The sequence below is a fragment of the Triticum urartu genome, chromosome 2 (genome assembly GCF_003073215.2).
Source record: "Triticum urartu cultivar G1812 chromosome 2, Tu2.1, whole genome shotgun sequence".
NCBI lineage: Eukaryota > Viridiplantae > Streptophyta > Magnoliopsida > Poales > Poaceae > Triticum > Triticum urartu.
In genome coordinates this window covers 436,864,899-436,888,701 of record NC_053023.1, presented here as the reverse complement: position 1 = coordinate 436,888,701, position 23,803 = coordinate 436,864,899, and the positions used below count along the sequence as shown (strand labels likewise).

The 23,803-nt window shown below is 44.8% G+C and overlaps 2 protein-coding genes across 3 annotated transcripts; both read right to left on the bottom strand.

Annotated features, from left to right (window-relative positions):
• Positions 1 to 13,311: 13,311 nt before the first annotated feature.
• Positions 13,312 to 17,799, bottom strand: LOC125537720 (probable metal-nicotianamine transporter YSL5). Of its 2 annotated transcripts, none has more exons than XM_048701040.1 (7): positions 17,257 to 17,799; positions 16,959 to 17,131; positions 16,748 to 16,845; positions 15,916 to 16,053; positions 15,249 to 15,438; positions 14,779 to 14,908; positions 13,312 to 14,570 (listed from the first exon to the last, which is right to left on the bottom strand). In XM_048701040.1, exons 1-7 carry the CDS (start codon positions 17,648 to 17,650, stop codon positions 13,627 to 13,629), a joined length of 2,067 nt encoding a protein of 688 aa, XP_048556997.1. In that variant the 5' UTR covers positions 17,651 to 17,799; the 3' UTR covers positions 13,312 to 13,626. The 2 variants fall into 2 exon arrangements, with proteins under 2 accessions (XP_048556997.1, XP_048556998.1); XM_048701041.1 differs by having other exon boundaries at positions 17,456 to 17,522.
• Positions 17,800 to 18,190: 391 nt separating this feature from the next.
• Positions 18,191 to 22,879, bottom strand: LOC125537722 (probable metal-nicotianamine transporter YSL6). The gene is made up of 7 exons (XM_048701042.1): positions 22,389 to 22,879; positions 21,723 to 21,895; positions 21,541 to 21,638; positions 20,376 to 20,513; positions 19,953 to 20,142; positions 19,378 to 19,510; positions 18,191 to 19,288 (listed from the first exon to the last, which is right to left on the bottom strand). The coding sequence occupies exons 1-7, from the start codon at positions 22,735 to 22,737 to the stop codon at positions 18,357 to 18,359; spliced, it is 2,013 nt and encodes a 670-aa protein (XP_048556999.1). The 5' UTR covers positions 22,738 to 22,879; the 3' UTR covers positions 18,191 to 18,356.
• Positions 22,880 to 23,803: the final 924 nt, after the last annotated feature.

Here is a 23,803-nt window from a genome sequence, read left to right as displayed (position 1 = left end):
AGTAAGAGTTGAGTAATGAGTGGGACCGAAAAAGATCCATGTGAAGCAGTTCGAAGGGTCGAGTAGTGGTCATGATTGTCTTCGAGGGATGTTTGACCCTCGTCATCTTTCCTGCCTCACAGGAACCGCATAAGTGATCTTTCTTGAACTTGACGCCCTCGATGCCTATGACATGCTTCTTCTTTGCCAGGGTGTGGAGGTTCCTCATGCCAGCATGCCCAAGCCTCCGATGCCAGAGCTAGCATTCTGAAGCTTTTGCTAGAAGACATACGGCAAGCTGTGGTCCTGCTGAGAAATCTACCACGTACAAATCATCTTTTGGATACCCTTCAAATACTAGAGACTTGTCAGATTCCATTAGAACAAGGCAACTATATTTTCCAAATATTACGATCATGTTTAAATCGCAAAGCATTGAGACAGACATTAAGTTGAAGCCAAGGGATTCAACAAGCATGACTTTATCCATGTGTTGATCCCTTGAGATTGCAACTCTACCTAGACCCAATACCTTACTTTTACCAGTGTCAGCAAATGTGATGTGGCTCTTGTCGGATGGACGTAAGGTTGAGTCCATAAGAAGGCTTCTTTTGCCAGTCATGTGATTTGTACACCCACTATCAATAACCCATTCTGAAGACGCTGGTGTCGTACCCTACAGTGCAATTAGGGGGATAGGCTTCACGAAGAGCATTGTGAAGCAAAAACATTTGACGAGCCAGTGGGTTATGAAAGCTTAGATCCAGATTAGGACTAATAGGGAGAGTAGCAAGCGATTCAGGAACGAAGTACATAGTGAGACCATTCGGGCATTTGATCTTGCACCCTACAAGATGTTTAAGGTCCCCATCAATAGCGTCAGACGATTTTGGTTTTCTGCTGGAGACCTTTCCCTGCAAAAGAGAGTTAAGCTTTCTTAGCCACCCACATCTTCAAGGGTGGCTTAGAAGCAATAAGTCTAAGTGCAGCATCTGAGAACTTTGGCTTTGGAGCCCTAGCAAACAGTCTTGCAGGCGGACAATAGTACTCATAAGAATAAGCAGAATAGTTCTTGGTCTTATGAACATGGCGGTTGATGAACCGCTCTCATATTCATATGCCTGAGTATGGTTTCCCTGCAAAACATTTGCGTTAGTGCGACTCAGGTGAGTCCTCTGTCTGTATGAAGCCTTTGGACCGTATGAAGCCTTTGGTCTGAGGTTTTTCTTCTTCACGTGAGGTGTCATGATGACATTCACAGGAAGATTCTCCAGACACCTTTTCGGAACCCAGATCTTCTTCATAGGCGGTCCATTCCTGCAGTTAGTACCAATGTACCTGGCAAACACTTCACCATTCTGATTCTTAAACAGTTTATAGTTTGGATGGATCTGCTGAAGGTTCCTTTGCAGCAACCCACGTGGTTTTGGGGTACTGCTTAGGTTTCCAGTAAGAGCCATCAGCATTCATTTTCCTTACGAACCCAACACCCTCTTTCCTCGGGTTTCGGTTCAGAATCTTCTTTTTGAGGACATCACATAGTGTCTGATGCCCTTTAAGACTTTTGTACATCCCTGTTTCAAGCAATGTCTTCAACCTAGCATTCTCATCAGCAATAGCAGTGGTATCCTCAGCAGAGGGGTTAGTTACCACATCAACAGTTGGAGATATTGCAACAGTAGTAGTAGTAGTAGAACATTCAGCAACAGAAGTAGCATTATCACGCTCAATGCATTTAAGACATGGTGGTTCAAATCCTTCCTGAGCGGAACTGATCTGTTTGGCGCGAAGTGACTCGTTTTCCTTTTGAAGATCTTCATGAGCCGCTCTCAATTTCTCAAGATCTTGCTTCCTTTGAAGATAATCATAGGAAAGCTTTTCATGAGTTGTTGAGAGAGTTTCATGACGACTTTCAAGTTCCTCATACTTAACGTGAAGATTTTTTATGTCTTCAATTAAGGATTTAGATCGAGACATTTCAGCACCTAATAGATCATCGCTTCTGTCTAACAGTTTTTGAATATGTTCCATAGCTTTCTGTTGTTCAGTTGCAATTTTAGCAAGTGTTTTGTAGCTGGGTTTTGAACCACAATCAGAGTCATCGTCACTAGATGTTTGATAGTGAGTAGTGTGTGTGTTTACCTTGGCACCGCGTGCCATGAAGCAGTAGGTAGAAGCGGAGTAGTCCTTGTCATTTGCATCGATGTCGGTGATGAAGTCATTGTCTTCAGTGTTGAAGATGGACTTGGCAACGTATGTTGTAGCCAGACTTGCGACGCCTGAATCGGACTCCTCCTCAGACTCCACCTCTGCCTCCTCAGAAGCGGACTCCTCCTCTGAATCCATTTCCTTGCCAACAAACGCACGTGCCTTGCCAGATGAGCTCTTCTTGTGTGATGAAGACTTTGAGGAAGACTTGGAAGAAGACTTTGAGTATTTCTTCTTCTTCTTGTCGTCAGAGTCAAATTCCTTGCTCTTCTTCTTCTTTTTGTTCTCATTGTCCCACTGTGGACACTCAAAGATGAAGTGTCCTAGTTTCTTGCACTTGTGACATGTTTTCTTCTTGTAGTTGTGAGCAGAAGCTTCATCATTCCTTGAGCTTGATCGGGAAGACTTTCTGAAACCTTTCTTCTTGTTGAATTTTTGGAACTTCTTCACAAGCATAGCAAGTTCCCTTCCAATGTCTTCAGGATCATCCGAACTGCTATCAGATTCTTCTTCAGATGAGGAGACAGCTTTTGCCTTCAAGGCACGAGTTCGCCCATAGTTTGGACCGTAGATATCTCTTTTCTCAGAAAGCTGAAACTCATGTGTGTTGAGCCTCTCAAGTATGTCAGACGGATCGAGTGTCTTGAAATCAGGACGTTCTTGAATCATCAGGGCTAGGGTGTCAAACGAACTATCAAGTGATCTCAGTAGTGTCTTGATGACTTCATGTTTGGTGATCTCAGTAGCGCCGAGGGCTTGAAGCTCATTTGTGATGTCAGTGAGTCGGTCAAATGTGAGCTGGACATTCTCATTGTCATTTCGCTTGAAGCGGTTGAAGAGGTTGCGAAGGACACTGATTCTCTGATCTCTCTGGGTTGAGACGCCTTCATTGACCTTGGAGAGCCAGTCCCAGACCAGCTTAGATGTTTCCAAAGCACTCACACGGCCATATTGTCCTTTGGTCAGATGACCACAGATGATATTCTTGGCAGTAGAGTCCAGTTGAACGATCTTCTTGACATCAGCAGCAGTGACACCTTCTCCAGCCTTGGGAACGCCGTTCTTGATGACATACCATAGGTCGACGTCAATGGCTTCAAGATGCATGCGCATCTTATTCTTCCAGTAGGGATATTCAGTTCCATCGAAGACGGGGCACGCAGCGGAGACTTTAATTATCCCTGCAGTCGACATAGCTAAAACTCCAGGTGGTTAAACCAAATCACACAGAACAAGGGAGCACCTTGCTCTGATACCATTGAAAGTGCGTTATATCGACTAGAGGGGGGGTGAATAGGCGATTTTTATGAAAGTCTTCAAAACGTGGAAGTTATGAAGACAAACGATAGAAATAAACCTATTACCCTGCAGCGGAAGGTAGAATACACTAGGCAAGCCATAGTCAAGTATTCAATAGAGTGAAAGCACAATGACTAATAGCAGCAATGTAGTAAGGATCAGGTAGGAAGATATTGTGAAGCCACACAGAACACGCAGTCACTCAGTGAAGACAAAAGATAGTGCGAACATACAATGACTTCACAAGGAGTAACAGTAAGTAAAGGGAAGGGAAGATGAAACCAGTGACTCGCTGAAGACAATGATTTGTTGGACCAGTTCCAGTTGCTGTGACAACTGTACGTCTGGTTAGGGCGGCTAGGTATTTAAACCTTAGGACACACAGTCCCGGACACCCAGTCCTGAACACGCAGCTCAGGACACCCAGTCCTCACCGTATTCCCCTTGAGCTAAGGTCACACAGACCTCGCCCAATCACTCTGGTAAGTCTTCAAGGTAGACTCCCAAACCTTCACAGACTTCGTTCACCGGCAATCCACAATGTCTCTTGGATGCTCAGAACGCGACGCCTAACCGGCTGGAGGATGCACAGTCCTCAAGTGTAATAAGTCTTCAGATCACACAGACAAGAAGACTTAAGTGATGCCTAATTCTCTTTGGCTCTGGGTGGTTAGGGCTTTATCCTCGCAAGGAATTCTCTCTCAAAGGCTTCGAGGTGGGTTGCTCTCAAACGACAAAAGCCGTACTCTGAATCTGAGCAGCCAACCGTTTATGGTTGTAGGGGGTGGGCTATTTATAGCCACTTGGCAACCCGACCTGATTTGTCCGAAATGACCCTGGGTCACTAAGGAACTGACACGTGTTCCAACGGTCAGATTTCAAACTCACACGGCAACTTTACTTGGGCTTCAAGCAAAGCTGGCTTGCCCGACTCTGGACAAGATTCGCTCTCAAAGTCTTCACTCGAAGACATAGGTTTTTTTTAAGCATCACTTCAGTCATTCTGACTGGTTCTCTTGGACCCCACTTAACAGTATGGTGGTTCCTATGACTCAACACAGAAGAAAGAGAACTACGAAAGATCTAAGTCTTCGAGCTCCATAGGCTTCATGTGGTGTCTTCTCTTGTCATAGTCTTCAATGTGAATATCTTCATATACCACCTTTGACTTCAATGTCTTTATACATTTTTAGGGGTCATCTCTGGTAGGAAAACCGAATCAATGAGGGACTTCTACCTGTGTTATCCTGCAATTCTCACAAACACATTAGTCCCTCAACTAGGTTTGTCGTCAATACTCCAAAACCAATTAGGGGTGGCACTAGATGCACTTACAATGTGACGCTGCAAAAACTCTGCAAATGAATGCAGACTATGAGAACCAAGGGATTCTCCCACGGACATGTACCTGTGACAGCATTAAGGTGCGAGGGAAGGGGAAGAGGTCATATGCATTCTCAGAAGATTTTGAAGATAAATTAGTTTGAAGACATTGACCTCATAGTGCGAAGACATTCACTTATTTGAAGAGAGTTGGTTCCAGATTTGTATGAATCCATGAATAAGTACAAGTGAGGAATCTAACTAGCTGTGAAGCATAAGTGAATATACTTGGCATGATATGAGATGCAGACATGGACATATCCAGATATGAAAGTGAAGAAACTACTTTTGGATGAAGTGAATGGATTTGACGGATCAAAAAGGCAGTAAAAAGTAAGTTTTAATTACCGCTTGACGAACTGCTAGACGAGATGGAGAGAGAGGCCGAGCAGTTCAATCTCCTGCGCCCTAACTTGGCAACGGAAGACACCTACGGCGACGGTGGAGAGGACAAGGTCCGCGGCCGGCGTGAGGATGGCGTCGAAGATGTCGCGGCAGCTAAGCGCTTCGTCTCCGGCGTCGACGCGAGCTAGCGGAGGCGCTAGGATTTTGGTGCGAGGAGAGGAGGTGGAAGAAGAGATAATGACCGCGGTGAGGTGTGTATTTATAAGGACAGGGACGGAACAACGTTATTACGCAGGTGCCCCTGGCGGTTCACATCTGAAGGACACGTGGCATGCATGCAACTCATTGAAAGTTGTTCCATGTTCCCACGCATGCCTGGATTGTCGGGTGGTCGTTCCGGCTTCTCCGGTATTCAGGCAAAAATGATATGGCATAAAAGCAGATTTAAACATTTTTCTCTTTGTCTTCAGCTGACAAGGACTCAGAGAAGACAAATGACAGGTTTCAATAGAATGCATATGATTTGGATAGATAGACTCTGAGGTAGAAGCAAGAGGGGGTTAGGGTCCGATAACATTCACTTAGATCAAAAGATTCGAGCAAGAAGACATAGCTATAAGTGAATGTTATAGAGGACAGAACACAATTATATGTACATATCAGCATGAGACTGAATCAACATTGTGAAGATAAACTTGAAAACAAATCAATGTTGAAGACAAACCAAATGCGAAGACTATGCAAATGTGACGCTAATAAAAACACTTCAAACAAGAATTTGGTGGTGGCGTTACCCACCGTATAGGAAGTATTAGACCCAGACACGGCGCACAATTAATGTGGCGCTCCGAAGTCAAATTCCACATTAATGTATTCACACTTAGAGTGTATGTATTCATTGATTGAAGATATATGTTACTTCGTGTGTTGCACATCTAAGTCATCAATAGTCATAAGCGTTAGGATGTGTGTCCAATCACAGGACATTTGAGGATTCTAGGATATTTAGCTCACACCACAACTTGCAAAACCTTTTCTCATCCAAGGGCTTTGTGAAGATATCTGCCAATTGCTCTTCTGTGTTGACGTGAATGATATCAATATCTTCCTTCATGACATGATCTCTGAGAAAGTGATGACGGATCTGAATGTGCTTTGTCTTCGAATGCTGAACTAGGTTGTTGGCAATCTTGATGGCGCTTTCGTTGTCGAAGTAGAGTGGCACTTGCTTCAGATGAATGCCATAGTCTTTGAGCGTTTGCTTCATCCACAGAAGCTGAGCGCAGCAAGATCCAGCAGCAATGTATTCAGATTCAGCAGTGGAGAGAGACACACAGTTCTGCTTCTTTGAAGACCAACAGACAAGAGATCGTCCAAGAAAGTGACATGTGCCTGATGTAGACTTGCGATCAACCTTGTCACCAGCATAATCAGCATCTGAGAATCCAACTAGATCAAACTCTGAGCCCTTAGGATACCATAATCCTAGAGTTGGGGTGTAAGCCAAATATCGAAGAATTCGCTTCACAGCTAAGTGATGTGACTCCTTTGGTGCCGCTTGGAATCGGGCACACATGCAAACGCTAAGCATTATATCTGGCCTAGATGCACACAAGTAGAGTAAAAAACCAATCATGGAGCGGTATACCTTTTGATCGAACTCTTTACCATTGTCGTCGGGACCCAGATGACTTTTGGTTGGCATTGGTGTCGTGTATCCTTTGCAGTCTTGCATTCCAAACTTCTTCAGGAAATCTTTGAGGTATTTCTCTTGAGATATGAAGATGTCGTTGCTCTACTGATGGATTTGAAGACCAAGGAAGAACATTAGCTCACCCATCATGGACATCTGATATTGCTCTTGCATCATGTGCCCAAACTCATCACTGTATCTTTTGTCAGTGCAGCCAAAGATAATGTCATCCACATAGATCTGGCACACAAACAGTTCACCATCGTATGTCTTCATGTAGAGAGTGGGATCCAGGGAACCAGGTTTGAAGCCTTTGCTCTTCAGGAAGCCTTTGAGTGTGTCATACCAAGCATGACGGGCTTGTTTGAGAACATACAGTGCCTTGTTGAGCTTGTATACCATATCAGGATGTTTTGGATCTTCAAAGCCAGGTGGTTATGCAACATACACTTCTTCAATCTTGCCATTGAGAAAGGCACTCTTCACATCCATTTGGTACAGGAGGATATTGTGATGGTTGGCATAGGCTAGCAGTATGCGAATGGCTTCAAGCCTAGCCACCGGAGCAAATGTTTCATCGAAGTCAATCCCTTCAACTTGAGTGTATCCTTGAGCAACGAGACGAGCCTTGTTTCTGACAACTTGACCATGCTCATCTTGTTTGTTGCGATAGATCCATTTTTGTGCCTATGATATTGTTCTTGCGAGGATCGGGACGCTTGACTAGTTCACATACATTGTTCAGCTCGAACTGTTGAAGCTCTTCTTGCATAGCTTGAATCCATTCAGGTTCCATGAAGGCTTCAGCAACTTTCTTGGGTTCAGATATAGAGACAAATGCAAAGTGCCCACAAAAATTTGCTAGTTGTGTTTCTCTTGAACGAGTGAGTGGACCAGGTGCATTGATGCTATCAATTATCTTCTCAATATGTGCTTCATTTGCAACACGGGGATGTACTGGACGAAGATTTTGCCCTTGCTGATTATTGTCTTCATCTTCAGCATTGGCTTCAGGCTGAGCAGTGTCTTCAGGTTGACTTGGCGTAGAAATGATAAGTTCGTCTTCAGCCTGTGCCTCTGAAGGTATGATTTCTCCAGTACCCATAAGCTTGATGGATTCACTTGGTGAGACTTCATCTAGCACATTTGGCTGGTGCTCTCTTTGCGAGCCGTTAGTTTCATCGAACCGCACATCCACAGTTTCAACCACTTTATAGTGAAAGAGGTTGAAGACTATGTAGGAGTGCGAATCCTTTCCGTAACCAAGCATAAAACCTTCATGTGCTTTCGGTGAAAATTTTGATGTGTGATGTGGATCCTTGATCCAGCACCTAGCACCAAAAACTGTAAAGTAGCTTACGTTTGGCTTCTTACCAATCAGTAGCTCATATGATGTCTTCTTTAGAAGCTTGTGAAGATAAACACGGTTGATGATGTGGCATACAGTATCAATAGCTTCAGGCCAGAACTTCCTTGGAGTCTTGTATTCATCAAGCATCGTCCGAGCCATCTCAATGACTGTTCTGTTCTTGCGCTCCATGATGCCATTCTGCTGAGGTGTGTATGGAGCTGAGAACTCATGAGTGATTCCCAATGTATCAAGATAAGTGTCGAGACCTGTGTTCTTGAACTCTGTGCCATTGTCACTTCTGATGTGCTTGATCTTGATGCCATGGTTTGTCATGGCATGATTGGCAAATCGTCTAAAGACATCATGCACTTCAATCTTGTAGAGAATTATATGCACCCAGGTATATCTTGAGTAATCATCAACAATGACGAAGCCATATAGGCAAGCAGTGGTAGTGAGAGTAGAGTAGTGAGTAGGGCCAAATAAGTCCATGTGAAGTAGCTCGAAGGGTTGAGAAGTCATCATGATCGTCTTTGAGGGATGTTTGGCCCTTGTCATCTTTCCAGCTTCGCAGGCACCACACAGATGATCCTTCTTGAACTTGACGCCCTCGATGCCTACGACATGTTTCTTCTTCGCGATAGTGTATAAGTTCCTCATGACAACATGCCCTATCCTCCGATGCCAGAGCCAACACTCTGAAGCTTTTGCTAGAAGACATACGGCCAACTGTGGTCCTGCTGAGAAATCTACCATGTACATATCATGTTTTCGGTAACCTTCAAAGACTAGAGATTTGTCAGATTCCATAAGCACAAGGCAACGATATTTTCCAAATATTACTACCATATTCAGATCACAAAGCATTAAGACAGACATTAAGTTGAAACCAAGGGATTCAACAAGCATCACTTTATCCATGTGCTGATCCTTTGAGATTGCAGCCCTACCTAGACCCAATACCTGGCTTTTACCAGTGTCAGCAAATGTGATGTGACTCTTGTCAGATGGACGTAAGGTTGAGTCCATGAGAAGACTTCGATCACCAGTCATGTGGTTAGTGCATCCACTGTCCATAATCCATTCAGAAGCCTTTGGTATCGTACCCTACAGTGCAGTTAGGGGATAGGCTTCGCCAAGGGAAATGTGAAGCATAAACATTTGACGAACGAGTGGATTATGAAAGTTCAGATCCTGGTTAGGGTAGATGGATGACTGTCAAGAAAACCAGGAACAAAATACATAGTAAGACCATTTGGGCATTTTATCTTGCGCCCCACAAGATGTTTTAGGTCCCCAGCAATAGCATCTGATGACTTTGATTTCCGGTTGGAGACCCTTCCCTGCAAAAGAGAGTTAAGTTTTCTTAACCACCCACATTTTCAGGGGTGGCTTCGAAGCAATGAGTCTAAGTGCAGCATCTGAGAACTTTGTCTTTGGAGCCCTAGCAAATAGTCTTGCAGGAGGTGAATAATACTCATAAGAATAAGTAGAGTAGTTCTTGGTCTTATGAATATGGCGGTTTGTTAAAACACACTCATATTCATAGGCCTGAGTATGGTTTCCCTGCAAAACATTTGTGTTAGGGTGACTCTAGCGAGTCCTTTGTCTATATGACGCCTTTGGTATGGGGTTTGTCTTCTTCCCAGGTGGTGTCATGATGACATTCACCTGAAGATTTTCAAGACAACTCTTGGGCACCCAGATCTTCTTCAAAAGTGGTCCATTCCTGTAGTTAGTACCAATATACCTGGCAAACACTTCACCATTCTGGTTCTTAAACAGTTTGTAGTTTGCATCAAAGAATTCATCAATGATAATCGGTTTAGCACAAGTGAAGCCAGATAAGGTAGATGGATCCACTCAAGGTCCCTTTGCAGCAACCCATGTGGTTTTGGGGTACTGCTCAGGCTTCCAGTAAGAACCATCAACGTTCATTTTCCTCTCGAACCCAACACCCTCTTTCCTAGGGGTCGATACCAGGACGCCCCAGAGCCTTGCGCTTCTCAGCCTCACTATGAGCTTGAACGCGTTTCTGCACAAAGTACTTCATGCGCTCTCTTGAGCCTTTAGCATCTTCATTCTTCTTGTGAAACTGTTCCTTGAGCTCATTCATCATCACCTTGAAGCTTTGAACTTCTGCCACACTGAGCTTTGCCATGTTCTTCTTGAACTGCGCCTTTGTAAGTGCATCTAGTGCCACCCCTAGTTGGTTTTGGAGTATTGACGGCAAACGTGGCTGAGGGACTAATGTGTTTGTGAGAATTGCAGGATAACACAGGTAGAAGTCCCTCATTGATTCGGTTTACCTACCAGAGATGACCCCTAAAAATGTGTGAAGACATTGAAGACAATGGTGGTCTGTGAAGATATTCACAACGAAGATTATGACTTGAGAAAACATTCACATGAAGACTATGGAGTACAAATACATAGTTATTTCATTTTTTCCTTTTCTTCTTTGTTGAGTCATAGGAACCACCGTACTGTTAAGTGGGGTCCAAGTGAACAAAGTCAGAGTGACTGATGTGATGCTCAACCAAATCCTATGTCTTTGAGCGAAGACAATGAGAGCAAATCTTATCCAGAGCTGGACGAGTCAGCTTTACTTGTAGCCCAAGTCAAGATGACGCGTGTGTTTGAAATCTGACCGTTGGACACGTGTCAGTTCCTTAGTGACCTAAGGTCATTTCGGACAAATCAGGTCGGGTTGCCTCCTGGCTATAAATAGCCCACCCCCTACACCATTAATTGGTGGTTGCTCAGAGTTAGTGCACGGCTTTTGTCGTTTGAGAGCAACCCACCTCCGAAGCATTTGAGAGAGAGATCCTTGTTAGGACAAAGCCCTAAACACCCAGAGCCAAAGAGTGTTAGGCATCACTGAAGTCTTTTTGTCTGCGTGATCTGAAGACTTGTTACACTTGAGGACTGTGAATCCTCCAACCGGTTAGGCGTCGCGTTTTGAGCATCCAAGAGTCATTGTGGATCGCTTTTGAACGAAGTCTGTGAAGGTTTGGAAGTCTACCTTGAAGACTTACCGAGTGATTGGGCGAGGACTATGTGTCCTTAGCTCAAGGGGAATAAGGTGAAGACGCGGTCTTATGAGTTGAATCTCAGCCTCCCTAATCAGACGTACAGTTGTCACAGCAACTGGAACTGGTCCAACAAATCCTTGTCCTCACCAAGCAACTCGTTCTATCCTTTACCTCTCTTTACTTACAGTTTGTCTTCGTGAAGTCTTTGCCTGCTTGCATGATCTGATTGACTTCACTGGGTGAAGACTGTTGTTGTTTGGCTTCATATTATCTTCCTTCCTGATCCATACTACCTAGTTGCTGATAGTCTTCGTGCTTTCACTTCATGGCTTACTTGACTATGACTTGTCTAGTGTAGTCTACCTTTCGCTGCATATCAATAGGTTCATTTCTACTGTTTGTCTTCAAAGCCCCCGTGTTTTGAAGACTTTCATAAAAGTCGCCTATTCAAACCCCCCCCCCCTCTAGTCGATAACTAGCACTTTCAGGTGGCGGCCCCGGATGCGATGCCGCGATCGTGGTCTGCCGTCTACGTGTGGTTGTTCTGAGCAGCATGGGCTGCGAGCATCCGCGTCGTGCATCGTTGTAACTCGAGAGCGAGCGGCAGCATGGCTGGGCGACAACCCCGGATGTGGTGCGGCATTCGTGGTCTGCCGTCTACGTGTGGTTGTTCTGAGCAGCATGGGCTGCGAGCATCCGCGTCGTGCATTGTTGCAACTCGAGGGCGAGCAGCAGCAGGTCTGGGCGACGACCCCGGATGTGGTGCGGCATTCGTGGTCTGCATGCGGTTTCCATGAGCAGTGCGGGCTGCAGGAATCCGGGTCATGCGGCATTGCATCTTGAGTATGGGCGGTGGCATGTCAGGTGGCGGCCTCGAAAGGTGGTGTTGGCGGGCTGCGCAGGGCGCGACGTGGAGGATGAAGGTCGGGGTTGGTTCCGCTGCATCGAGCGCGTTTGGCCTCGTGTCGTGTGGGCGACGAGGTTGCTCTCGACGTCGGTGTTGGTGTTAAGGCTTCTGTGGCAACGATGATGAGGGAGTGATGTCGAAGGCGCGACAATAGTTGCGATGGTCGGCTCTTCTCGGGCGTATCCGTGGGATTTTCTTAGCTGGTTTGTTGCTGCGAAATCGAAGCTGCAGTGGCAGACCTCGGTGACGAACGATGACGAGCAACATGTGGTTCGTTCGGTGATCTTATGCGGCGCCACACGTGCCTAGTTCTCCTTCACAGCTCTTTGTTGGAGCTGGAGCTGCGCTGTCTGGTCTGGTCGCAGGTGGCTGAATTTTGCGCGCATCTTTATATAGCCCCAGGCGGCCTCTGTGATGTTGGTTGAGTCGACGATTGCCTACGGCGAAGTCAAAGTCGTCTCCTCGAGATTTTGGTATGTCAGTTACGCCTCTAGGGGATCATGAGTGATGACGATGACACATATGTGCTGTCTCGGCCAGGCGGTGTGAGTGGAGTATTTATGTGTGCCGCTTAGTGGATGTGTTGGTTTTTTTGCCTGGTTTTCGATGATTAACTTGGCAATTTGGTTTTCACTCGGATTTCCATAGTTAACTGAGCAACTTTTGTTAATAAATGCAGGAATCATGCCTTTTTAATATAAAAAATGTAACGTCTTTTGGATTTTTTAAAGTCATTTTTTTAGACCTAACCAAGTTTGTAGAAAAAATAATCAATATCTAGAATACCAAATCAATACAATGCAATGCTATGTTTTATGATGGATTCCATATCATTGGATATCATTGATTTGATATTGTAAATATCGATAATTTTCTCTATACACTTGGTGAAAGTTTACAAAGTTTCACTTAGGACAAAACTAACATGCACTATATTGACATGGAGGGAGTACCATATGAAAATATATCTCTATAAACTTAATCAAAGTTATACAAAGTTTGACTTGAGATAAGACAAATGTACTACTCACAAAAAAAACAAATATACACATGAACAAGGATATTTTTGGCAGAATGACTAGTGAAACATGGAAGGCCCGAAAGACAGATGGAAGATAAAACAACCAAAGTTTAAGAGGTAACTCTTGGCTTTGGCAGCTTTTTGATCAATATATTCAGGTGGGGAGGGATCCCCTCCCCCGATGACCGTTCAAAAAAAAGACAGATGGAAGACAGTGGATGTGTGTAACGCGATGTTTGGTACAGTTGGTTAGGAGCAATATGGCTCCAAATCCAAAGTGCTGGCTGTGGTTCGTTTTCCTTTGTACAGGAGTAAAACGATGCACATCTGTACGTATGAAATTACAGAGATTCATCACTCAATGGCACAAATCCATGTCCTAGAGTGAGCCCTGGATCCATCTTCTCACCTGGAAAAGGCAGAGGACGGCCTAAAGGCCATGCAGACCGGTGGATCAATTCTCAGGATGGACAGAACAGCAGATGGAATGCTCCATATCCCATCCCCACAGATCAGCCCGGACGCCACTGCCACCGCATAATCATCAGCACCCCTCCGGTTCAACTTCTGCCACACGAACAAGATTACCGTCCCAATTAACATGTCCACGCCGAAGAACGCGCCAATGTAGAACGGCACAGCCATCGCCATTGGTATGGGGATGAACCTCGACGCACTGGCGGGCGTCACGTCCCTCAGGAGATTGACGGCCATCGCGGCCAAGAAGAATGCGCAACAAATCTCGAGGCAGTGCTGGGGCAGAGCGGCAATGCCTTCGACCCCAAGAATGGCCATCTCCCTGAAGATGATGGCGAACGGAGCCTTGTACTCACCATCAGGGTCACCAATATCGAAGGCTGCCCAGAAGAGCCACAGTGTGAGCGGAGCTATGACGCATCCGAGCACGACGCCAGTTAGCTGGGAGATGAACATTGAACGTGGTGAAGAGAGGGTGAGGTAGCCGCACTTGAAGTCCTGCATCAGATCTGCCGCAGAGCAGGCAATGGACATGATTATGCCGCATGCTGCAAGGCCAGCAATGACGCCACCATCGCTGCTACCGACGAGCGAGGCGAATATAAAGAGGGCAATCTTGCCATAGGTGGGTGCAAGGTTCAAGTTTGTGAGGCCCATCCCGTAGGAGTTGCAGAAGGCAATGGCCGGAGCAAGTAAGTAGCAGACAAGCACAAGATACCACTTCAGCTGGGGAAATATGGTGGGCACAGCTGCGGTGGATATTGCTGCAAGTACAATGTAACCAGAAACAGCAAACCGTGTGGGTATCCTATCTTTGAAGAACATCTCAATCTGAAGCTCATCATCCCTTGATTGTCTAGAGTTCTTATTATCTGAAAAATATGAAGAAATGATTCAAGATGATATCTTGCAAGCAAATACAGTAACTAACACAACTGTACTACAAGGAAATGAATTACTGAAGAATAATTGACCTGTATTCTGTACAATCAATGCTCTTAGGCAACAAATTCAAGTCATAAAATGGTAAACGCGTTGAATGGGCAACAAAAATTGTACAACAAGAATTGCTGATGTTACCTTGAAGAGCATGAACAGGCTGATCACCTTTTTTTAATTGCACAATACAGATTTCTCTTGCAATGACAACAAAGATTTTTACCAAGTTGTAGAGGCCATCTCCAAGTATGATGGAAATGGCTACAAAAACCTGCAGGGATAAACATCTTTATGATATGAAGAAAATCAACCATGGCCATGTTACATTAATTTCATATTACAAATGATTACCCTAAACATCAAAAAAAAGAAAAAGAAAATCCACGTGCAGCCCATGTTACTTCCATGACACTGACTACAATCAAAAGGACAGTTGTTTGCAAAAAGAATCTCTTCAAAAGAAATGCTTCGGATGAATTTGAAGATAATTGCAGAGTGAATTTAGTGGAATTGCAACCAAAGAGAAAACTATCATCAACCAAATGAATCTGTGAATATAAAGAATATTACAGATATGATAAAATCCACCCTTTATATATAAAAAAAAGTACCTTGTAACCATATAGGCCTCTGAAGTCACTGCTACTAAGGTTATCTGGGTACCAATCGCCAGATTGCGTAGCGATAAATGGCCAAAGAAAACCCCATGATATGACTGACCCGAGAAAAACTGAGCAGTTAACAATATGGGGAGAAATAAGACCATATCCAACATAACTGGGATTGAAGTTGAAATAAAACCTGCCAGAATGTGATAAACATAACTTCAGACGACTGGACATTCTTAACTAGATCACAGATAATATATATCGTACAACTTATAGTCAAGCTCAAGTTTGAATAGGTAAAAAGCATGAAGTGTGGCAAACTAGTCATTGATGGTGTAACTTCTATTCTTATGTATTTTAAAAATGTCACTAGCACCGTAATAGGAAGATGCATAATTTGGGGGAAAGAATGAAAGTGAGCCTGTCAATTATAATGTATATTACTTGTCTGCGGATCTCAGATCCTCCCCAATGATAATGAAATCTTAGTTAACACAAAATGGTGAGTACATGATTTAGCAATAACATATGAAGTTCACATTCATCATCCACAGCTCATCCCAAGTAATCAGTCCACGTTCATTGCAACCACAATGTTAAGTGTGTCAGCATCAGTGTGCGTACAGAAGAGGGGGTGGGGAGGGGGGTGATTGGGTCATTGATGACTTACGTGTTCTTAAAAGCTGCAGCTCCAAATGTTGGGAAATTGTCAAAACCACAAGAGTCACCAACACCACTAAAGAACCACTTAAAGAAGCTCCAGGCAAAACTCAGGCTCATGTACTTTACAAGACAAAGGACTTTCTTTCTGCAAGGCAATACAATAAAAATGCAGAAACATGTGAAAAAGGGTATATACTTACAGAAATTAAAGTGGTGTATGAATACTACAAACAGCATAGAAAATTAGCAAGTCTCATGTATAATGTAGTGTCACTTGTGCTAAGAATTCTGTTCCGGAACCTAGAGGTTCTTATAATGCCCCAAATGGCCAAACTTACTACGAAATGTTTGTGGCCATTAGCTGGCTCGATGAAAATGGATTGAACAAGTTTCACACATCTGAATTCTCTATAAACCACCAGGTTTCTGCACATCTGTCCTTTTGGCACTGATGCCATGGAAGTGAATAGTGGAGGTGCTAAAACAGTATGCAAAGATGAATTATTTCCATCGCTCATGCATCTCTACTTCCCACAGGCTCCATTTTAGCATAAGTGTATTTCCTTTAGAGTTTAGAACATATGCATAGTCATATCTGGTGACAACAGACGCAATCACGCAAGTTTGCATGATTGTGTATCTGTCACTCACTGGGAGGCCGGGTGGGAAGATTGTTAATCTGGCATCATCAAGAACATGTCATGCATATTCTCGGGATTGGTTATCCAGTGCAGCCAAAATTCTTGTTGTCTGGAGTACGGTTGAAAGGCATGTAATTATGCATAAAAAAGACACCGTGTCCACATTCTCGGAACTTAGCTAAGTACTAATTGCCATACCCTGTAACATCAGCTTCTTGTTCTCCATGCAAGCTATTAATCATCAGTGCTGTAGCTGTCCCACCAGGAAATGCAAGCTTGTAATCAACCACCAATACCTGCAGCACTTGACTTAAGAAACAATAACATAAACGCGGACTTTAACTCTGTAGTCAAGGGTAATTTTTTTCCAGAATCCATGTTTGCAACATTTCCATACAAGAAAATATACCTTTCGTAGCATGACAATAGCAAACGGCCCGAGGAGAGCAATGAGGAACAGGAAACCGATCATCCAACCAAGCGAGGGATCTTTGACGTCTTCCACTCGGTTACCCGGATAGTCAGGCCCGACGAGCTCATACGTCTTCCTATCCATCGCGAAGATGTACGATGCCGAGCACCCTGCCAAGAACAAGAAGGGGAGGGACGTTCCGTAAAATAAAATACTAAATGCTCGAGAAATTCACGGCGACATGTCGCGGTGAACACTGCAAAGAGCTACTGGAGTAGCAGAGAGATATCCTGACCGCTGAACGCGAGGCCGCCGCACGCGATGGCGCAGGTCTGGATGACGGTGTTCTCCTGCCTGGTGAACGGGCTCCCGCGGCCGAACCCTAGCCTCCCGGCGGCGGCCCGCCAGGCGGTGGTGAGGAAGAAGGCGAGGAGGCCGGAGGCGACGTTGAGGGCCGGGATGACCCCGACGGTGAGGTTGAGGCGGTGGATCACCACGCAGAGCAGCGAGCCCAGCGCCGCCGCGACGGCGACGCCCCGGAGGGTGAGCTGCTCCCGCCATGGCGGTGGCGGCACGGAGGCGGAGGGTAGGAGGGCCCGGGCGCCGGCGGCGAGGAGTGGGGGGTATGACGTGGTGGCGCCAAGGGTTTGGATTTCAGCATCGGATTCGGATGCTGTACGCATTCTCATTTGGAATTTTGGAACTACTTCTCATGTAGGAAGTCAAAGTGGACTCGTGATCTGTATGCTCAACCAAGTCAACTGCACAAGCAAATCGTTACAAGAAATCATCGCAGCCTCGTGGTTGGCATCAGCAATTACGTATACTTTATTTATTAAGAAATCATCACATCTCTTGGAAGATTGCAGTCTTGTTCAAAGGACGGTGTTAGCACTAAAGTTTGTTTTCAAATGTGCCCACAATTCGAACCATCACAAGATATCTTAAACTTCTTCAAATGTGTGGAGCTTTGAGATTCGTCGGCGTCAGTTTAGGCGTGTGAGATTTAGTTCGAGGATAATCAAGCAAGTTCTGGAATGGTTTTCAGATCAGAGCCATCGAATAGTGGATTTCCTACTTACCTGCCCAGCTTGGCAAAGCGCACAAGCTTCTTTTTTTTTTGGAGGCAGAGCGCCCAAGCATATGCAATTCCCAGAGAGCCGTACCGCGCAAACACTAGATCAAGCAAGCAAAATGTGAAAACTGCAGCATTGGAAACATAAAAAACGCAAGACAACAGAGGGGTTGAGATATCAACAGAATGAACAGAGCTGCTGCTATTTTTGCCGCAGTATGATTTACACGTGTGTGTGAAATAAATATGTACACGATGCGATTCTCTTCTATTGTGGCATCCCAATAAAACCAACATTCTAGCTACAGTCTATTTACGCCCTAGGCAAGAGATGGCTTGAAGTACATGCACATCGGCGGGTCAATCCTCATGATAGACAGTATTGCAGAAGGGACGCTCCAGATACCGTCACCGCAGATCAAACCCGAAGCAACCGCACCTGAAAAGTCCTCCGACTCCTTGCGGTTAATCTTCTCCCAGACAAACAGGATGACTGTCCCGACAAACATGTCAATCGCAAAATACGCTCCAATGTAGAAGGGAACAGCCATGGCCATCGGGAGCGGGATGAATTTGGACATGCTGTCTGGAGTGACGTCCCTCAGGAGGTTGATCGCTATGGCTGCAAAGAAGAAGAAAGAGCAGATTGCTAGGCAGTGTTGGGGGAGGGCCGAGAATCCTTCGACGCCCAAAATCGCCATCTCACGGAAGATGACAGCATATGGAGCTTTGAACATGCCATCAGGATTGCCAATATCGAAGGCCGTCCAGTAGAGCCAAAAGGTGAGAGGAGCAATGACACAGCCAAGGGCAGTCCCAATCAACTGCGACACAAACATGGACCTTGGTGACGAGAGGGTCAGGTAACCAGTCTTGAAGTCCTGCATGAGATCAGCAGCTGTGGACACTATGGACATCATGACACCACAAGCTGCTAAGCCGGCGATCACACCACCATGCTGGCCAACCCATGAGGCAAAAATGAAAAGGCCAATCTTTCCGTATGTGGATGCAAGGTTCCAGTCTGTTAGGCCGGTGCCGTATGAGTTGCAGAAGGCGAGTAGGGGTGCAACAACATAGGCAGAAAGGACAAGGTACCACTTGAGCTGTGGGAACATCATTGGTACAGTTGCAGTTGAGATTGCTGCAAGCCCCACATAACCAGATCCTGCTAACCAGGGAGGGATACTGTCCTTTACAAATACATCATTCAGAAGCTTTTCTTCGGAAGATAATTCAGAACTTTCATCATCTGCAAAATAATAAGACATGAACAAGAGATGCATGACATGTGATATACTGGTAGCCTGGTAGGTGTACAGCGTACAGCAAGAACATTACCATCCTGAGCCCGGACAAAGGGAAGCCTTCCTTGCTTTGATCGTGCATTCATTATTTCCTTGATAGTAGCATAAATGATCTTGATGAGGTTATAGATACCATCACCAAGTATCACAGATACAGAGATAAAAACCTGGAACATGGGATGGAGAGACAATTTAGTTTTTGCGAAACATAAGCTTGTAAAGAGTTGATGAGTAAAGAGTGGTCAGTCTGTGAACAAAGAATAGTTTCAGAGTTAAACGAGCTGCCATCTATATATTATAATTCGCTAAGAACTAACAAAATTTCAAACAATCTGAATATTGAATAAACTTTTAATGCTTCCATCACAATGCCAGCTAATGAAATGCATAACAGCAAGGGAGTCATTAGTATTACTCCATGTTTACTTCAACAGCATATACAGATTTACTTGGCTAATTATTATCGAGTGGAAACAAGCCACAGTTTGTAACAAGTGATTAATCTAGTTCTAGCTCTACTACAAAAATCATAGGTGGATTGTCAAGCTGCAGCCTGCAGTATGGAATTAAATGTTGTTATAAATATCATGAAATCTTAAATCAATATACCTTGTATCCATAGAGTCCTTTGAAATCATTGCTTCCAAGGCCAGCTGGGTACCATTCCCCAGCTTTTGTGGATATATACGGCCAGAGAAAACCCCAAGATATGATGGCTCCAAGAAGTGTAGAGCAATTAACAATGTGTGGGCATATTAGACCACACCCAATATAGGTTGGACTGAAGTCAAAATAAAACCTAGAAAATATGGAACAGGTAAACTTTTAGTATGGGAAGGATAATCCATCTTAGATGATGACAAGTTCCACATGATAACTAAGTTATAGCAGTGGGAGGGATGGTTAAAGGCCGCCAAGGGGGCAAAGAACGCAAATTTCTTTGCGCCCTCAAAACTAAAATGTATATGCATTTTGACTTATGACTAGTTAACCTTAGAGGAAATGACAAAAACAAATTAAAAGCAATCTTACGTGTTCTTAAATGCTGCAAGTCCAAGAGAAGGGAAATTATCAAAGCCACAAGAATCCCCAACACCACTGAAGAACCACTTAAAGCAATTCCAGACAAAACTTATGCTTAAATACTTTCCAAGACAGCTAACTTGTTTTCTGCAACCATAAACAGAAGTTCAGTATAAATACAAAGAAACTTGGAACACTGCTACAAAGGAATCAAAGGTCATTGCAATTTAACGAGTATATGCTGCATAATTAGCTGTACAGACAAGAGAACTGTTATTTTCTATCTTCAGATCCACCCTGCGTGCATAGGTTAAACATTTCATGTGCACTCCCTTTCCAAGCTATTTTAGTCTTTAGAGCACATCACATCATTCCTGGTCTGAATACATTAACCTCCATATATATAGATAAATAAAACCTTATGATCGACATTTCCTATTTGTGCTTTACAAGGAAAATAAGAGACAAAACTACCTAGCACATCTCCTCAGTAAAGTTCAGTCCATATAGGATACCATATCACCTAAATGCTAGTTAGATGGATAATGTGAGGTAAATACTCGGCTGAGAACTCACTTCCAACTTAGTAGATTAGTATATTACTGTGGCAAATACTTATACTTCTGTACACAGAAAAGGTGCCACTGGTCTTATTATATATATATATATATATATATATATATATATATATATATATATATATGCTAAACTTGGATGGTTAGAAGATGGAACCAAAAATACTTGCAGCAATAGGAAATACTCCCTCCGTTCTATTTTATAAGACGTTTTGGACAGCTGACAGTGCACTATTTTGTGTGTTGTCTGAATTGTCTAAACGCCTTATAAAAGTGGACAGAGGGAGTATATGCTAAACTTGGATTACCTGATATACCAGTAAAACTACCATAGGTAGATAGAAACCACTCTTTATTTTTGGAATTATTAATTTTGCATTTGTTTCTACAGCATAGTTTCGTGCAAAAGCCCAATTTATTACATCAGCAGACTACATTTCAGTTAACAGTTTCATGCATATGAATATCTGATCGTGTCACAGGGAAGAAAGGGAATTTAAGGACAACGCACTCAACAAGAAGAAACAATGCACATTGAACCATCTCTGCAAGCTAATTTATTTTTGCACAAAACTAACGAGCAAATGTATGTTTCTTACTCTGCAAGTTCAGCTCCAGAAGTAGTGTGAAAGCTATTTATCAACATAGCTGTAGCAGTTCCACTAGGATAGGTCAACTTGTAATCAATTACCATCACCTAGCAAAAACAAAAGAAGACATCAGTTTACCACACTTAATCAAAAAGAAAAGGTGATCAGATAACCATAAGATGAGTGAATACCTTGCGCAGCGCAACAAGACTAAATAGACCAAGAAAGCTAACAACAAACATGAATCCGATCATCCAACTCAGTGAAGGATTCTTAACATCCACCGCCCTGTTACCAGGATAATCAGTCCCGATGAGCTCATAAGTTTTCTGATCCATTGCAAGCATATACGACCCAAAGCCACCTGCATCAATAGAAACATCAATTGATATTGTGAGCTCAATGACAAGGGTGCGATTGCGAACAATCATAGCAACCCCTCCCACTCCCAACGGAACACCAAAACCGGCTATTTATGATGTAGTAAAATTTAACATTCCCTGCATCAAGATACATAATGGTTGGCATAGTGTGAGCTCGACGAGAAGCAGGCAAACTATCATTCGGCAATCCTCCAGACTCCAAAAGTACAAATGCAACACTATAACCCGATATTCATGATGCAAATTTGGCATTCCCTGCGCCAAAATAGATATCTCCCACAGTCATCATAATTCAGCGGTTCAGCGGTTCAGGCTACTAACACTTCCACGGTCGTCATAGTTCCGCAATTCAGGAAGGCTTCTAGTTAACTGGTCTAACCAAACGTAAGTAATAAGCAACCCAAAATCACACGGCAGAATCGCAGCTTCCCACCTAACAAGCAAAGCAATCTAAGTAACGTTGAGAAGACGTACCGCTGAAGGCGAGGCCGTAGCATGCGACGACGCAGGTCTGGATGACGGTGTTCTCCTGCTTGGTGAAGGGCTTGGAGACGATGCCGAACCTCTCGAGCGCCGCCGTCCAGGTCCGCACGAGGAAGTATCCGAGCAGCCCCGCGGCGACGTTGAGCGAGGGGATGATCCCCACCGTGAGGTTGAGCTTGTGCGTGATGAGGCAGAAGAGCACCCCGAGGATGGCGCTGACCACTATGCCCCGCACCGTGAGCTGCTCCCGCCACGGCGGCACCACCTCCGCCTCCGCCGCCGGCGCGGCGCCGCTGCCGCCGGCGAGGAGGGGCCCGGTCATGTCCGCCTCCGATCCCATCTTCCACGCCGCGGAGGCTAGTGCCGAGGCGAGGCGAACTTCCTCGGATCTCACGGATTCGGGGGATAGCTGGTTTCGTGTGGGAGAGGGAGAGGCGACGCCGACGAGGGAGGAAGGTGAGGACTGTGCGGAGGCGGGGAGGGTGTATTTAAGAGCCGATTTACTGCTAAACTAATAAGTGGTTTCGGATATGGCCACCGCAAAGCACAGACACCTGGTGTAGTACGGGGTCCATGACATGTGGGACCTAGGGTCGATGCCAATGCGGACCCACCTGTCAGTCCCGAGTTGGATTCTTCTTTTCACCCGCTTCAGACGTTCAGAGTTTGATTTTGATTATATTTTGACATGGTATACAGAGTTTGATTTCGTCTAAAAAGGCGTTCAAGCCGAGCGAGAGAGACGTGCCGGCGATCCACGCGGGGCCCATAACGTGCCGGTTGAGCCCACCACGGTAAAGGTTTCCGGGCCCGCCTGTCATGGTGGTCGAAAGGAGCGGGATGGTTCGAGCGCCGTGAATCTTGCTCGAACTTGGGGTCCTCGAGATCTTCTGTGGGAGTGTGAAAACGGCCCCCGTGCTGGCTCGTCGCACACGTCGGTGGATCTGCTGACTGCTGGGACCATGACAAAGAGGGAGAAGAGAACGAGCCGTGCCTGACAATTTCTTCGCGTCTGGTGTTGGGGACCGGGATCCGGTGCGGTGGCGTGAGGTTCGCTTCCGGCTTCCGTGTGGTGCAAAGGCGTACGCTTTCACTGCCGTCCCCGTAACATGCTGGTGGTGTTGGCCAGCCGCTCGCTGTCTCCCTAGTTTTTATACTACGGTCCACAGTAATAATACTTGTTTTTGTTGCGGGGACGGCCCATCTAGTTAAGTTAACCGTGGCCACACAGTTCTACCGATTGCTACGCTAATCTTGATCGAGCTCGAAAGAACTCAGGCCTTGATCGAGATCTTGTGGGCCCGGACGTAAGTGTAACCACACATGTACACTCGCTTGAACCATCAGGAAATGTGTATTATATCTTGTGGGGCTGAGTGTAATGGTATCCACAAATGTACTCATGA

What these genes read in the sequence shown, in the direction of transcription:
- LOC125537722 (XM_048701042.1), bottom strand. Translation starts at nt 22,737, where the DNA reads ATGGGATCGGAGGCGGACATGACCGGGCCCCTCCTCGCCGGCGGCAGC. An exon ending in CTTGCAGCATTTAAGAACAC is followed by an intron (nt 20,143 to 20,375) that starts GTAAGATTGCTT and finishes CATATTTTCTAG; the next exon opens with GTTTTATTTTGACTTCAGTC. An exon ending in CTTTGTCCGGGCTCAGGATG is followed by an intron (nt 19,289 to 19,377) that starts GTAATGTTCTTG and finishes ATTATTTTGCAG; the next exon opens with ATGATGAAAGTTCTGAATTA.
- LOC125537720 (XM_048701040.1), bottom strand. Translation starts at nt 17,650, where the DNA reads ATGAGAATGCGTACAGCATCCGAATCCGATGCTGAAATCCAAACCCTT. An exon ending in GCTGCAGCTTTTAAGAACAC is followed by an intron (nt 15,439 to 15,915) that starts GTAAGTCATCAA and finishes ACATTCTGGCAG; the next exon opens with GTTTTATTTCAACTTCAATC. An exon ending in GAGGCCTATATGGTTACAAG is followed by an intron (nt 14,909 to 15,248) that starts GTACTTTTTTTT and finishes TTATCCCTGCAG; the next exon opens with GTTTTTGTAGCCATTTCCAT.